The sequence below is a fragment of the Corapipo altera genome, unplaced genomic scaffold, assembly GCF_003945725.1.
Source record: "Corapipo altera isolate COAL_440 unplaced genomic scaffold, ASM394572v1 151, whole genome shotgun sequence".
Classification (NCBI taxonomy): Eukaryota; Metazoa; Chordata; class Aves; order Passeriformes; family Pipridae; genus Corapipo; species Corapipo altera.
In genome coordinates, this window is record NW_020884976.1 from 1,347,284 (window position 1) to 1,362,982 (window position 15,699).

General features: G+C 55.2%; 1 protein-coding gene and 1 long non-coding RNA gene across 6 annotated transcripts in view; one reads left to right on the forward strand and one right to left on the reverse strand.

Moving 5' to 3' along the window:
• Positions 1–1,309: 1,309 nt before the first annotated feature.
• Positions 1,310–8,033, reverse strand: IQCD (IQ motif containing D). 5 transcript variants are annotated; one of them, XM_027665516.1, is made up of 5 exons: positions 7,917–8,033; positions 6,358–7,141; positions 4,926–5,159; positions 2,569–2,640; positions 1,310–1,669 (listed from the first exon to the last, which is right to left on the reverse strand). In XM_027665516.1, exons 2-5 carry the CDS (start codon positions 6,943–6,945, stop codon positions 1,391–1,393), a joined length of 1,173 nt encoding a protein of 390 aa, XP_027521317.1. In that variant the 5' UTR covers positions 6,946–7,141; positions 7,917–8,033; the 3' UTR covers positions 1,310–1,390. The 5 variants fall into 5 exon arrangements, with proteins under 5 accessions (XP_027521317.1, XP_027521320.1, XP_027521316.1 ...); XM_027665519.1 differs by having other exon boundaries at positions 1,310–1,582; positions 7,852–7,989; XM_027665515.1 differs by having other exon boundaries at positions 7,852–7,988.
• Positions 8,034–15,375: 7,342 nt separating this feature from the next.
• LOC113957760 overlaps positions 15,376–15,699 on the forward strand; it is a 998-nt gene continuing 674 nt past the window's right edge. The window contains exon 1 of the long non-coding RNA XR_003531288.1: positions 15,376–15,489. This is a non-coding gene — a long non-coding RNA (uncharacterized LOC113957760). The remainder of the gene's footprint in view (positions 15,490–15,699) is intronic.

The following is a 15,699-nucleotide window of genomic DNA, read 5'->3' on the forward strand; positions in this document are numbered from 1 at the left end:
CCCCCCCCCCATCCCAGCCCATGGGCCTGGATTTTATGCCTGAGGGGTCCCTTCTCCACAGGGCACCATGGGGTCAGTGACAGGTGCTGCCCAGCCAGGTGTCCCCATCTGCTGAGGGCCCTTCCCTCCTCACTTCCTTTCCCTTCCCTCTTCCCTTCCCTTCTCTCTTGCCTTCCCTCTTCCCTTATTGTCCCTCTTCTCTTCCCTTCTCTCTTCTCTTCCTTTCCCTCTTCTCTTCATTTTTCCCTTCCCTCTTTCCTCTTCTATCCTCTGCCCTTCCTTTCCTGCCCCCCCAGCCTGGGGATCACCTTTTCCTGATCCCCTGATCTCCCTAATCCACGCTGATCCCACTGATCCCATTATTCTCACCCATCACCTGCACACACAGCCCCTGTGGGGCACTGGGAGGAGGAGGGGGCTCCCCCAGCCACGTGAAATCTCCAGTGAGGGCACTGTGCTCCAAACCTCAGGATCTGGCCCTTGTCCAAAGTCCCTCTCCAGCTCTCCTGGAGCACCTTTAGGCACTGGAAGGGGCTCCAAGGTCTCCGTGGAGCCTTCCCTTCTCCAGGCTGAACAATCTTTTCCCAGAAACTCTAAGGCTGTTGGTGTTTGGAACCAAAGATTCCCTGGAGAGATGTACCTATACCCCAAACTGCCCACATGGGTACCAATAGCTCAAAGTCTCCCAGATCCCAGCATCTGATGTGGCTGCAAGGAAGGGAACACACCTCCCTTGGCCTTGTCAGAGGAGAGAGTGGCCTCACCTGATCATGGAGGCTATTTGGGCTTTGTAGCCAGTGCCACTGCCCTCTCCTGGGAAGGGAGGCTGCCAGGAAGGGCCACGGGTATAGAAATGTCACTGGGAGGCTGGATCCAAAAGGCTGTTTGCTCCCAGCTTGCAGTTAGCTTTGGGAGTGGCTTGCAGGATTGGGAACAGGGCTCGAGCTGGGCTGTGCCACATCCCACCCTCTGAAAACTGCAGACTCCAAGGATGATGCCCAGGCAGGACTCATGTCACTCAGCTTCCTCCTGTGGAAAGCGACACGGGCTCCCAAATCCACACACCCAGGACTTGACAGAATGAGGGGAATCGGCCTCAAGTTGTGCCAGAGGACCTTTACATTAAATATTAGGAAAGCTTTTATCATGGAAAGGGCTCTAAAGCTCTGGGACAGACTGCCAAGGGAAGTGGTAGAGTCACCATGCCTGGAAGTGTTCAAATGAACATGTGGATGTGGCACTTGAGGACATATTTTAGTGGTGAACACGGTAGTGCTGGGTTGGTGGTTGGACTTAACCATGTTAAAGGTCTTTTCCAAACTTAACAATTTAACGCTTTTATCTGGAAGAGCCCAGCAGCTTTGCTGGGGCAAAGAAGGTATTTGGGGCTTTATTTTTTGCCCCCCTTGCCCTTGGCCTTCTTCAGCTTCTTCAGCTTTGCCTTGAAGAAGGACCGCACCACGTAGCCTCTCCAGGCGGCCTGGATGCGGGTGGCAGCACGGTTCCTCCTGGCCTGCTCCTGCAATTCCTCCTCCTCCTTCTGCTTAAGCATCTTGCGCTCCTCCTCAATCTGGGAATACTCCTGGAGCAGCAGAGCGTGTTTCTCCATCAGTTGGGCCAGCTGGGCCTTCTCCTCAGTGTAGACAGCGTGAATCGCCTCGAACGTGGCCTGGCAGGTACAGCAGTTGAGCTCCTCCCTGTACACCCCCAAGGGTCCTGAAACCCACCCCAAACCCGTGCAGGACCACAACGGGGAGCTGAGCTGAGCTTTTCCAAAGGGATTCAAAAAGAAGGCATGTGCCCAGTACCCAGGGAATTTCATGAGATGCCGGGTCCCAGTATCTTCATGTTCTTCTGAAAAATCCTTCCACAATGGAATATTTGAGAACAGTGGGGGGGGAGGTCTGCCTTGACAAATTCTACCCCAAACCTGCTCCTGCCTCCCCACAGACAAGAAACCAAAATAATCCCATTATTAAACACCTGACCAGGGGAATCATTCCTTACAATTAGCAGCAGCTTTCAGGCCCCTCCCTGCATTTTGGAGTCCAGCAGCTTTTATCCATCCCCATAAATAGTGCAGGAACAGGGAAGCCACCAGGGCCTTCACAGAGGTGAGGTTTGGGAGTGCTCATGTGCCCCTCAGGCTGTTATGGCTCAGTTGGGTGCAGGCTGTTGGGTTCCTTAGCACCCAGCACATCTCTAAAGGATCCAGCAGGAACAGGATCAGGATTTGGGCACCAGACAGAGCCATGAGGATTGAGGATTGGAGCAAACCAGAAAAACCTGTTCCCTGGCATGTGGTGGATGTGCCTGAAAGAATGTGGCAACCCATAGGTCCCCAAACACTGTGTGATTTAGTAGTGGATGTAGCTTTTCCTAAAACCAAAGGAGCAGAGAACTCCTGGACACATAAGCAGGACAAAGATCCCTTTCCTGCAGTTCATCTGGATGGAGATCTGTCTGTCACTTCCATGGCCTCCTGGGTAAGAGCCACATGTCCATTTGGACAGGAATCTACCTGAGCAAATTCCCTCATGGCAGAGCAAAGCAGTTTAGAGCCAATACCTGTTTTGCTGCCATGTCTGTGTCATATTTCTGGATCCAGTTCTCAATTTCCTCCTCCGTTCTGCACTTCTTCTGAAACACAAAACAAGATGAGATCCCTGCAGGCACCTGGGGCCTGAGTGAGAAGGATCCTGAGTGAGAAAGCAGGGAAGCTTTGAGCCCCGTCCCTGGAACAGGCTTCCCTCGGCTGACATATGTGATTTGCCCTGGTTTGAGGATTCTCCTGGGACATTCCCTGAGGCCCAGAGGGCTTTATTTGGTTGACAGCATGGAGCTGGGGGGTTGAACAGCACCTGAAAGGTGCTTTCTGCAGGATGAAATGAATGTATCCTATGGAATGTGGTAAGTCATCGACAAACTGGAGAAACCACCCTAAAATAGAAGCAATAAAGAACTGCAAAGCATGAACACAGGACAGAAAGTACTCAGAAGATGCTTTTTTAAAAGAAGAGATATTTCTGGCTGTAGAACAGTTTAGCAGTGGCTATACTGCTGTGCAAGCAGTTATGGGCAGTTTATCCCCAACTGCTGTATCCGTGCTCTGTGGAATCATTCCTGGTCCATCTCAGGTGCCACATGATTTCCTACGTGACACTGCCCCAGGAAGCCCCAAGGGCTCCCAGGCCATCACAGGGTCACATCTCAGCTAATTAGACCACAATTACAACCTTGTACTTGTACACGAGTACAACTTGTACTTGCTGAGGAAAGGAGGCCTCTGTGGTCAATAAATGCGTCTTCCTGAGTGCTGGAATGAGCTGAGCACTCCTCAACAAGCCCTGCTGTGCTCTGCAGCCTCAGGGACTGCCTGACACTGCCCAAGGAGGTGTAAGTGGGTAGATTTTGGGGTTTGTACTGTGGCTCTAACTTGGTTTTGGTGCTTTGTCAGTGCCCAGCCCTGTTGCCAAGTCGTACTGCATCACCCAAAGCAAGAGTGAGGGATACCCCCATCACCAGCCTGGGCTGTCCTGCCCATGGGGGGCTGTGATGGTTTGAGGGAATATCCAGGAGGAGCAAAATGAGGAGGGAAACTTTTTCCAGTTCTAGATTCTGTGTCACCAGAGCGTTCTCCTCAGGGCAGAGCTGTTGCTCCAGAGGCCTGAGCCTGCCTTGTGCTCCTGTTTCCTCCTCCTGTATCTGCTCAGCACTGGGGGGGGGGAAGGACCTTGGGGTACTGCTGTGTTTCGGGCTGGACATGCCCCGCCCATGTGTCCTGGCACCCAGAACCCTCCATGCCCTGGGCTGATCCCTCAGCGTGGGCAGCAGGGCAGGGGGGATTCCGCCCCTCTGCCCCCTCAGCTGAGACCCCCATGCAGAGCTGCTCCAGCCCTGGGAACAGCACAGGGAGGACGTGGAGCTGCTGGAGAGAGTCCAGAGGAGGCCCCGGAGATGCTGCCAGGGCTGGAGCCCCTCTGCTCTGGAGCCAGGCTGGGAGAGCTGGGGGGGTCACCTGGACAAGAAAAGGCTCCAGGGAGACCTGAGAGCCCCTTGCAGGGCCTAAAGGGGCTCCAGGAGAGCTGGAGAGGGACTGGGGACAAGGGATGGAGGGACAGGACACAGGGAATGGCTTCCCACTGCCAGAGGGCAGGGACAGATGGGAGACTGGGAAGAAATTGTTCCCTGTGAGGGTGGGGAGGCCCTGGCACAGGTTGCCCAGAGAAGCTATGGCTGTCCCTGGATCCCTGGAAGTGTCCAAGGCCAGGTTGGACGGGGCTTGGAGCAACCTGGGCTGGTGGAAAGTGTCCCTGCCCATGGCAGAGGGTGGGACTGGATGGGTTTAAGGTCCCTTCCAACCCAAACCATTCTGGGATGATTCTATGAAATCACATTTACCCTCAGTCAACACCACACGAGTCCTTGGCTTATCTCTTCAGCAACATGCCAAGCAGAGCAGGAACTGCTGAGCCCTCAACATCAGCCACATTCTACCTTGAACACTAAATCAACTCTAAAAGATGCCTTTCTATGAAGCCAATATTGTGTTTGCTCTGCCCACCCTACACTAGATCCCTTGTTTCTCCACCACCCCTCACCTGTCCTGCTCCAGCCTTGCTGCCCTGCACTCTGCCCACCCACAGCCTCTCCCATGCCATGTCACAGCTCCGTGGGAAGGTGCTCCCAGAGCCGAGGCAGGAGCAGGACCTGTGACAGGCTCTGTCCCTGCTGTCACTGCAGGGCTGCTTTCCACTGGAATCAGCAGAGCATGAGGACAGAGCGGGTGTACTCTGACAAAGACCATGTGCATCCTGCCAGGAACGAGCAGGGACCAAGGAATCCCTTGCAGCAGACAGAAGGCAGAGCTGACAGCTCTGCAAACAGGTTTAAATCTCCTGTCCCAGAGCTCTTCTCCCCTTTACCTTCCTGAGACGCAGCTCCGAGGCTCGATGCTCCTCTACCAGGGCACTGAACTGCACTCGCAGGTGCTGCACGTCCTCCTGCAGCCTGGCACACCTGCCCTGGGCGGCTTTCGCCTCCTCTTCTTGCTGTTTTGCCCCTTCCTTCTTCATCTGCTGGATCTCAGCTTTGCGGTCCTTGGCCAGATTTTCCATGGTGGTTTTGAGGTCTTCAATCATTTTGTCCTTCTTGTCCATCTAGAGCCAGAAGACAAGAGGATATCATTGGGAAATGCCAGTGAGGCATAAGGTGGGCAAGAGAAAAAAGACCTGGCAAAGATGGAGGAGATCCAAGAAGAGACCCTTAGGTGCCTGCTCAGGTAACACCAAGGACCTGCCACTGCTGGCTGAGGAAAGAGTTAGATTTACACAGGAACTTTGGAAACCTCCTCCCTTGCTCCTCTGGGACCCCGTTAGTAAAGGTAGAGAGTGAACAAACCACCCCAAGCCTCACTGGCACTGCCACCTGAGGAACAGCCAAAAGCAGATTCCCTGGAGCGAGCCCATGTCTCCCTTGAGAGCTGGATCAGGCTCCAAGTCTGGGGAAATCCCCAGCTGGGATCAGTGAAACAGATTTATCCACGATGCCCTGGCCAAGCCGCCAAATTGCACATAAAAATCTCAAGTGTCTCAATTCCCAGATCTCCAAGGAGCAGAGGGAATGGGGAAAGCAGGCTCTTGGCTCTGCCAGCACCATCCAGTGCAACGAGCACAGGACAAAACCTCCCTCGCTGACCCCTCTTGCAGGGAGAAGAATGAGGAGCACATGTAGAAAACAAAGAATTGTTGTCAGGAGCTCAGGGCTTGGATGCTTGGCACAGTCCACAGGCTTGGAAAGTGCCTGGGAAGTGCCCAGTCGTTCATCTGCACCTCAGCTGCAGATAAAATTAAAAATTGATGTAATTCATATAATCACTGATTAATCACAAATGCTCCAAGGCAGCTGTTAGAGTCAGGAGTCACAGAAATGTTGGTTTTAAGCAAGAGTGAAGACAGGGCAGACATTAAAAATGGATTTTAATCAGAGTAATCTCTCCCTGGAATGACTTTTCATTGTTTCATGAGCAGGAATGAAGCAGCTGGCACTGTCACCCTGCCAGGACACCACCACAGCAATTTGTGTCAGTCCTGCAGCTCCTCTGGAACTTGTCTCGTTCAAGTTGGCTGGTGAGAACAGGTTCAAAACATGCCAAATTCAAGTTTTAAAAAAAAAATCAAGTGTGCAATAAGCATCCTTATTCTATTTTCCAATAAAAATAGTATCTTTAAGTTTAAGATCTGGTTTAGAAATGATTTCTGGAACTTGCTCTTTCAGAACTGCAATAAAGGGGTCAGTTTGTTACCAAAGTTTTGTTCCAGTAACACTTTGCAGGAAGATATTCCCACAAGATCATACCTCCTCCTTTCGAGTCTGGATTGCTGCTGCCAGCTCTGCCTGTAGAGCTGTGATCACTTCAGTGTTTTGCTCAGCCTTGAGGGACATTTCTTCCACGAACTGAATCTTTTCTCGCTCTTCAGCAGGACTGGTCAGGAGCTTCTCCAGCATGAAATCCCTGAACTCTGCAAAGGCTTTGATAAACGCATCAGCTGGTGATGCTCTCACCTGGACTTGATACTTCAGTCCCTGGCAAAGCAAAGGGTTGGCCAGAAGGAGCCTCAGGATGTGTCTAAGAGAACATTTCAGGCGTTGCTCCCTGGCTCTTATGGTCTCCTGTGCTCCAGGGCTGGCGAGCAGGTGCTGCATTTCATTTGAAAGCTTTTGGTGCTCCAACAGGCTGGCTGTGATCTCAGGTCCCAGCATCCTAGCAAACCTCTCCAGGGAGCTAGTGATCCGTGGGATCAACCTGGTCATCTCCAGCTTGGTAATGGTCTCATCCAAGACAGTCAGGATTCTTTCCGTCTCTGCGCTATCAGGCTTTAGCTGACGTGGCTCCAACACCCCCATGGCACCTAAGGGGGTCGTTGCCTTCTCTGGAGTTGCCATGTCCTTCACCAGGGTTCTTTGCTTCACAATGATGCTTGGAATGCAGCTGGATTCCCTGTTGCCATGGATTCAACCTGTGGGCTGAGTGGTTTGAAGTCTAAAGGGACACAGCTCTCACACAAGGTGAGACTCTCAAAGAACATCAAGGTCCCTGTGCTGCCACTGTCACTTAAATCTTCCTTCTTGGATGTTCTGTCTAAGAGAAAATCATGGTGACAGTATTAGGGAAACAAGGTAATGTAGGAAAATGTGTGAGTTTCAGATGACACTGGAGTTCTCCCTGGGTGTGGGCATGGGGTCAGGATATGCAGTTGTGGGTCAGAGATGGTCTCTGTCCCAGAGAGGCTGTTGAATGCCCACAATAAGGCAATAATATTCCCTTAACAATAATTTCCTGGCCTCGAAGGGTGGTGGGAGGAAAGCTCCCAATTGCTTCTGAGGAGCAGCTGAACCGCAGCAGCACAGTCTGCAGCTCTTGTAGGGCCCTGTGCCCACCTTGAAAGGGTGGGCAGGGTTCCCAGTAGGAAACCTCTACGCTTCAGGCCTGGCACTGCCAGAGGGTGGGAGGGGAATCTGGAGGGAAAGGGCCAACAGGAGGGGACAGGGAGGGCATAAGGAGGGGGCAGGGGGCACCGGAGTGTGGGAGGCTGACAGGGAGCAAAGGGTCCCCTGGGTGTGGGTCTGGGGCAGCAGGGGGACCCAGGGACCCCCGGCTGTGGGACAGTCAGCGATCGGCGGGGGGTGCCCCCGGGGGGGGGCACCCCCGGGGGGGGGGGGGGGGGGTCGGGGGGGCCGGGCCGGGAGGATCCCCGGGTGGAGGGGGTGTCTCAGGAGTCCGTTACTGGGGAATGCCGGCCCCCGGCGGCCTGCAGCGCGCTCGGTCCCGATCCCGACCCCGACCCCGACCCCAATCCCAATCCCTGCCTCAATCCCGGTTCCGATCCCGGTCCCACCCGCCGCCAGCGCCTCACGTTGCCAGGCGACCGAGGGGGCGGGGCCTCTCCGGACAGCCTATGGCGAGAGGCGTTTGCCCCGCCCCGTGCGGACCCGCCCCTCAGCGGCACCCATCGCTTGATTGACAGGACCGCTGTCCAATGAGAAGCCCCGCGGCGGTGACCTGCCAGGGAGCGGGGTACCTGTCATGGCGGCCGCGAGCTCTGTGAGGGCAGAGGGGAGGGGGACAAGAGGCAGCGCGTCCGCTTCGGGCTACCCAGGCCTGTGTTCCTGAGAGCACGACGAATAACCTCAAAAACAAACTTCATCCCCCGGAGGTCAAATCTGCCAGGCGCGGGTCAGCGCATTGGGTGTCCAGGAGCCCCGAGGGGTCCGTTTTGAATCACCAGACACATCCGAGTTCCCCTAAACCGAACCGTTAACGTGACTGGTTTTGCAGCGTTCAGGGCCATAAAAGTGGTAATGAACCTCAGCTGATGAGGATGCTGATGTTGTACAGGCGCAATTAATTGGTTACCCGTGAATTAATTAGCGACCCCTGCAAGGCAGCTGCTGGCCCTCGAGCGCTGCACAGCGGCCGTGCCCTCGCCCTCTGCCCGGGCAGCGACACGGGTGCCCTCGGGACAGGAGGGATTTGATTTCCAGCGGGAAACTTGGCAAAAGGCTGAGTGCCAGGGCAGCTCCCGGTGATGGCAGCTGTGTCCTTGGGGCAGGAGCCAGCAGGGAGCCTTGTCCCGGGGCTCAGCCTTCTCTGGCCTGAGCATTCCCTTTACTTTGGCGTGGCGCGTCGGAGCCCGTGAATAAAACTGCAGCGCCGGGGCTGTGCCACTGCTCCAGCACGTCACACGTTATTAACTTTCCCTACGCAAAGCAAACAAGGGTCTGGTGATGGGAGATGCAGTGGGACAACCAGGGCTGGGGTTTATGGCCTGGCACTGGTGAGGATGGAGGAGAGGACACCCACGGAGGGGCCAGGCTTGCCCAGGTCTGCGCTTTCCCAAACTGCTCAGGACCGTGGATCAGAGCAGGCTTGTGTTGGCTCTGGGGTGCTGGGCTGGACACAGAATCACAGAATCATTAAGGCTGGAAAAGCCCTCTGAGACCATCGAGTCCAACCATCCCCCAGCACTGCCAAGGCCACCACTGACCCATGTCCCCAAGTGCCACATCCACAGGGCTTTTAAATCCCTCCAGGGATGGGGACTCCACCCCTGCCCTGGGCTTGACAGACCTTTCAGTGAAGACATTTTCCCTAATATCCAGCCTAAACCATGGCACAGCTTGAAGTCATTTCCTCTTGTCCTAAAACAGGGTGCAAGAGGCCACATGCCCTGAAGACATTTTGGCAATTAAATCCGTCATTAAAAGACTGTCTTTTTCTTTGCAAAGTTGAGGAGTGTCTTGATTGCTTCGTTTGAAATGGACCACTGCTCTCCAAGAACTGCAGACCTGGCCTTCCTTACGGCCATGACCCGGAGATGGGATCAGTTGCCCAGTGACTGTCACCAGTCCCCTGTGTCCTGGTGCACACAGCCTGCTCAAGGGACAGCAAGTCCTTGGGATGTACAGGAAGGGAGGAGGAAAAGGGTGGAGCCGTGGGTCTCATCCAAACCTCCTCTAAAATAGGGAAGACTGTGGATCACTGCTGCTCCCTCCTGGATCTGAGTAATTACAGACATTCCCATCCTGCAGGCAGAGATGGAGGTGATGACACAAGTCCAGAGCAGCCTGACTCGTCCTGCAGCTTCACACACCACTCCAGGCCAGCAGCAGCTCTTGCACCAGGAAGGAAACCAGGTCAATTTGTGAGGTGGGTGAAACACCACTGAACCTGCATCAGTCCCACCTCATCCAGGATGTAGGAAAACCTCAGATCCATCCTCAAACAATTCCCTGCACCCGAAGCCACCAGACTGCATCACTGCCCAGAGCCAGAAGTGCCCGAGAATCCAAATTATGTGGGACATATCTGAGCAAGGAAGGGAGAGCCAGGAGAACTCTGGGTGCAGGTACAGCCCGGGCACAGCATCCCCCATGGTTTGAGTCTGGCTTTGTTCTGGCACAAGGGCTTTGTGACACACCTGAGCACCAGAGACCACCCTGGCCCCATCTGGGCTTTCCCCCACCATCCAAACCCCTCTCCAGGTGCTGAATCCTGCTCCTCTGTGGCAAGGGGAAGCACAGAGTGTGGGGCCCAACCAGCTTGAAAGGCCCTGATCCACCCCAGCTTGGCTTGCCCCAATAATTCCCTGTTCCTGCTGCCCCCCGTGCTTGGGACAGGGGGAGGGACAGCAGGGAGGGGATGATTTAAACCGATTGTGCAATGATGGGGAAAGAGCAGAAGCACACAATGAAGCCTTGCTGCAGCCAACAGCACCACAACCTGTCACTGCAGGGACAGTCCCCTCCTGCCACCGTCCTCTGGCTGCAGCCTTGCCTCGCACTCTGCTGGGAATGTGGAGCTCTGGCATCACACCAAGCCCTGGAGGAATCCACAGGGCTGACTGATCCCTGACCACATTCCACCTGCAGCTCCTGGTGCTGTTCACTCATTCCCGGGTTGTGCCATCAGCGGGGTGACGTGCTTCTCATCCATACAGTGAGCAGTTGGGAAGGATTCTGCACTCCTCTGGCCCCCAGAGCCTGTGAGAAAGACTCAGGAAGGGCATAGAGAATCCAGGGAGTCCCTGCCGTATAGAAGAGACAAGTGTGGTGGGGTTTTAGTGTAAGCTCTGAGCAAATGGACTCAAAAGGGGCAGCCCAACTGGATATTGGGCTGGAGGTGCTGGGCTGGATGTGGGAGCACCAGACTGGAGCTGGGTGGCAGGAGCAGGAGTGCAGAGGGACATGGGCTCAGGCAGAAGCATCTCTGCAGCCAGCTGTGGGCACCTCTGGGAAAGGAAAATCTCCCTGGATGTGTCAGGGCACTGAGACCAGAGTGTGTGAGTTTGGTCAGGCCAAACCTCAAATCCTGAATTAAGTTTTGGGCCCCTCACGACAAGACAGACATTGAAGGGCTGGAGCGTGTCCAGGGAAGGGAACGGAGCTGGGAAGGGGCTGGAGCAGCAGGAGCAGCTGAGGGAGCTGGGGGGGCTCAGCCTGGAGAAAAGGAGGCTCAGGGGGGACCTTCTGGCTCTGCAACCCCCTGACAGGAGGGGGGAACCGGGGGGGGTCGGGTTCTGCTCCCAGGGAACAAGGGACAAGAGGAGAGGGAACGGCCTCAGGCTGTGCCAGGGGAGAGTCAGATTGGATATTGGGATATTTCTTCCTGGAAAGGGTGGTCAGTCATTAGAACAGCTGCCCAGGGCAGGGGGTCCCCATCCCTGGAGGGATTTCAAGGCCGTGGATGTGGCACTTGGGGACATAGTCAGTGATGGCCTTGGCAGTGCTGAGGGCACAGTTGGACTTGATGATCTCAGAGGGACTTCCCAGCCTTAAAGATTCTGTGATTCTATAGTTCTATTTAAGTCACAACCTCCAGTCTCCCAGGCAAATTCCATCTGCTTCCTTGCTGTGCCAAGTGGGAACACCCAGGGCTGGATCAGCCCAGAGACCCAACCCCTGCAGAACCAGGTCCAGGGGACTGCCAACACCCACAGCCTGCCCTGGGGAACAGTTCAACTCCAACAGCTCCAGGGGCTTCCAGGCCATGGGGCTGGGGAGGTGGTGAGGACAGGGCAAAGGGCATCAGGCATCACCCCAGGCCTGGGGCTCTTTGTACCAGGGGTGCTGCTGCGTGCCAGGGCTGACTCCTGCCGTGGGAACACTGGGATCAAGGACAGCACTGAGCTGGGGGACTGGAGAAACTGGTAACTGGCTTCTCCCAGCACGGGGAGGATGGGGAGGAGCCCAGAGAGGCTGAGCTCTGTGAGCTCCACACAGAGGAGCTCTGTTAGAGCCCCACAGCCCCTCTGCTTCCATGGCAAGGGGAGGACACATCCCTGTTCCCTTCAGGGTGCTGCTGCATCCCAGGAACTGCCTGGGGACCCCCATGGTGCTCAGGGTGTCTTTTGGAGGATGGATGGATGGGTGGATGGATGGATGGATGGTGGATGGATGGTGGATGGATGGGTGGATGGATGGGTGGATGGATGGTGGATGGATGGATGGATGGATGGATGGATGCAGTTGTTACCATAGCAATGGGGATGAACTGCACAGCAGAGCCAACCTGAACCCACCCAAGTTGAGAGGTTGATGGAGGGGGGACAAAGCCAAGGACTCTGGAATCAGAAAATGGGGAGACAAGGAAAGAGCAGCCAGTCTCTGCTTCTCCTAGCACAAGAACTGGGGACATGCAGTGAATCTGCCCAGATTGTAGGTGTACAACAACCTAAGGGTGCTGGTTTTTCACATGCCATTATTAAACACCAAGACTTTGCTCCAGGATGCTGTGGAGGCTGGATATGTACAGGAGAGTCCAAAGGCCATGGAGGGCAGGTCAGGCTGGTGGGGGCTGGAGGGGAATAGGTGGGCTGGGGGACCCTGGTGGGCTTTTTGCTGGATGAGCAGAGAAGTGTTCGAACAGCAGCTGGACCCCTGTGTGGTAACACATGAATGGCCACCAAATCCACTCTCTCACTTGGTTTTAAACCAGTCCTTTTCTCACAGCATCTTCCCACAAGGAAAACCCCAGGGGTGGCCAGCACAGGTCAGCCACCCCTGAGGGACAACCTCCAGCTCCTCTCTAAAAACTTGTGGCAGGATTTGCTTGTTGGCATTTTGTTATTATTCACCTCAACACATCTCTGCTTGGGTGTCAGTGCTGCTCAAAAAGTGGTGGAGATGGACACCATCCTGCCACTGGTGCCAGCACGATCAGAGATGTTCCCTGTCTGTCCTGTCCAGCAGCTGTCACAGTGAAGCACAGAATGGTTTGGGTTGGAAGGGACCTTAAACATCATCCAGTTCCTTGTGGTGAACAGCAGATCCCCATTTTCCTGGACAAACCCAACAGGCAAAAGCTGAGGTCAAGAAGGAAGGGCCTGTCCATGGAGAGGACAGTGTGCAGGGCAGATTTATCCCAGCTGGGAGGAGGACAGACAACAAGAAGGTGCCTTAAATACTCAGGAAAAGCAAGACTTGATAGACCTGTGGTTTGAAGCCAATGTAGGTGCCAAACCCTTGTTTTCTATGCAGTACTTTCAGAGCCTTTCAGCACCTGAATCATGTCTGTGGAGAAGTTAGGAAAAAATTTTATTTCTTTAAGAAAATTGTCTTACAGTAAATGGAGAATTCATTGTCAAGGCCTGATGGCTCCCAGTTTTTGAGCACTGGAGTGTTACTCACCTGTGCTGTCCTGGAGTCTGAGCTATGCCTTTCCCATCAGTCATGAGATTTCTCTTCAGAATTCCAGCTGAGGGACACAGCTTGAAGGTACTGAGCATTTTTCAATCCAGTGAAGAAAAAACTTGAGCATGTGACAGCAACCTTCCCTCAAGGCCGCTGGGAAGCATAAAAAATTAGCAACTTCATTTCAAGGAGAAAAGGTTTATGTTATGAAACCTCAACATTGTGATGGGGACTGGAAAATCAGGCCACAGAATCGTGGAATCTTCTGAGCTGGAAAGGACCCAGAAGGATCATCCAGTCCAACCCTTGGCCCTGCACAGACAACCCAACAATCCCACCTTGTCCCTGAGAGCATTGTCCAAACACTCCTCCAAACACTCCCTGAGCTCTGGCAGCCTTGGGGCCGTGCCCACTGCCCTGGGGTAGTTCAGTGCCCGACCAGCCTCAAGGCACGAGCCAGGAAAAGCTCCATCCCTTTCACAAAGGAAAACAGTCTTTGGAGAGGTGTTTCATTCCTGGAGCTGCCACCGCTCCCTTCCCAGCCCGGGGCTCTCCAACCACCACATCCTCACGGATTTACAAGGGCAGCAACACCAGAGAGGGGGAGGGATTGTGCTGATTTATTGCTGTAACGGGAGCGTTAACTTCCTAAAATTCCAGCGGGTTGGAAGCCGTGGCCGGAGCCGGGGCACAGCCTGCAGGAGGAGCTCTCTAGACGCGTCTCTTGCTCTTTTTTTTGTCGGCAGCAGCCGCTGATTTCTTGGGCTTCGCTTCAGCCGCCGACGAAGGACGGGCGGGACGGGCGGACACCTTCCCACTCCTGCGATCGAACACTTCCAGGGATTTTTTAAACTGTTCCTCCGCCTTCTTTTTCCACTCCGTCTTTCTCTCCTGGTCTTTCATAAACTGCTGCTGTAGCTGTTTGTGGAGACTTTTAGTCTTCTTTTTGGCCTCTTCAAATTGTTTTACCTTTGTGAAAGCAAACGTAAGACCTGAGAGCCGCTGTCCTACCATGAAATGAAGGATGCCAAAGTGATGCTTGTCTTCAGGAAGAGACACATCCCACCTTATCCCTCAGTATGGCCCAGAAAAAAGCCCCAGTATGTGTAATCAGAGAACCCCAGAATTGTTTGGTTTGGAAGGGATCTTAAAACCCATCTCCTCCCACCCCTTGCCATGGGCAGGGACACCTTCCACCAGCCCAGGTTGCTCCAAGCCCCGTCCAACCTGGCCTTGGACACTTCCAGGGATCCAGGGGCAGCCACAGCTTCTCTGGGCAACCTGTGCCAGGGGCTCAACACCCTCACAGGGGAGAACTTCTTCCCAATATCCCATCTAAACCTACTTTCTCCCAGGATATCTTAGGAACAACATCTGAGTCCGGGTTAAGCCCATGGCAAACAATGCCTGTAGCTCATTCCAAACCACAGGTGACTTGGAGATAGGATACAGCAGCTGTGTCCAGAGGTCAGGATGGAGGCTCAACCATTCATGTCAAAGGTGGCCCAAATCCAAGAGCTGCCTCCTCCTGACCATTGGAGGGAGCCTTGGCACCCCTATCCTGATGCTGAAGACCTACAGGCCCCTTTGTGGCAGAGGGGGCCCCAAACCCCATCCCAGGGGGGCAGCACCAGCAGGGCCTGGAGGGGTCAGGGGGAGAGGAGAGCCTCACCTTCTCCTCCAGGAGCAGCTGCTCGTGGACAGTGGAGCTGGGCAGGACACTGTCTGGGTCGAGGTCCCAGTCCCCAGGGCTGCTCTGGGTGAGAAGGGCTTTGTGTCAGAGAGCGGGGGTGCAGTGGGGGCTCAGCCATGGCCCACAGGCCTGCTCACAGCCCCTGAGCGGGAGGGTCCCTCAGCCCAGTGTGGGGTCCCCCAGCCTCAGGATGGTGTGAGGGTCCCCCAGCCCAGGGGGAGGGTTCCCCAGTCCCACATGAAGGTCCCCCAGCCCAGGATAGTCTGAGGGTCCCCCAGCCCCAGGACAGTGTGAGGGTCCCCCAGCCCCTCACCGGGGCCCCTCGAACCGCCGGCTCTGGGGCGGTGGGAAGAAGGTGACGCGAGGCCCTGTCCTGCCCTGCTCCTCCATGACCCGCTGGCCCCGCCGTTGGTGGTCGGTGGTTGCCACGGTGACATTGGCACCCACTGGACCGGCACCATCATCAACGGCTGCCTGGAGGTGGTGACCTCCCTCTGTCCCCACATGGAGCACCCCTGTGTCCCAGTGAGGGACACCCCCAGCCCCTGCATCTCCAGCTGTCGGGCTCCGGGGCACCCGGGATCCACAGCGTGGGGACACACAGGGTGAGCAGGACCCCACCGGCTGCGTGGCCTGAGGGAGCACCACTCCATGTCCCTGATGGGCACAGAGTCACAGAAACACAGAGTCATGGAATGGGTTGGGTGGGAAGGGACCTTAAAGCCCATCCAGTCCCACCCCCTGCCATGGGCAGGGACACCTCCCACTAGCCCAGGTTGCTCCAAGCCCCATCCAACCTGACCTTGGACACTTCC

What these genes read in the sequence shown, in the direction of transcription:
- IQCD (XM_027665516.1), bottom strand. Translation starts at nt 6,945, where the DNA reads ATGGCAACTCCAGAGAAGGCAACGACCCCCTTAGGTGCCATGGGGGTG. An exon ending in TCCAGACTCGAAAGGAGGAG is followed by an intron (nt 5,160 to 6,357) that starts GTATGATCTTGT and finishes TTCTGGCTCTAG; the next exon opens with ATGGACAAGAAGGACAAAAT. An exon ending in CAGACATGGCAGCAAAACAG is followed by an intron (nt 1,670 to 2,568) that starts GTATTGGCTCTA and finishes TGTACCTGCCAG; the next exon opens with GCCACGTTCGAGGCGATTCA.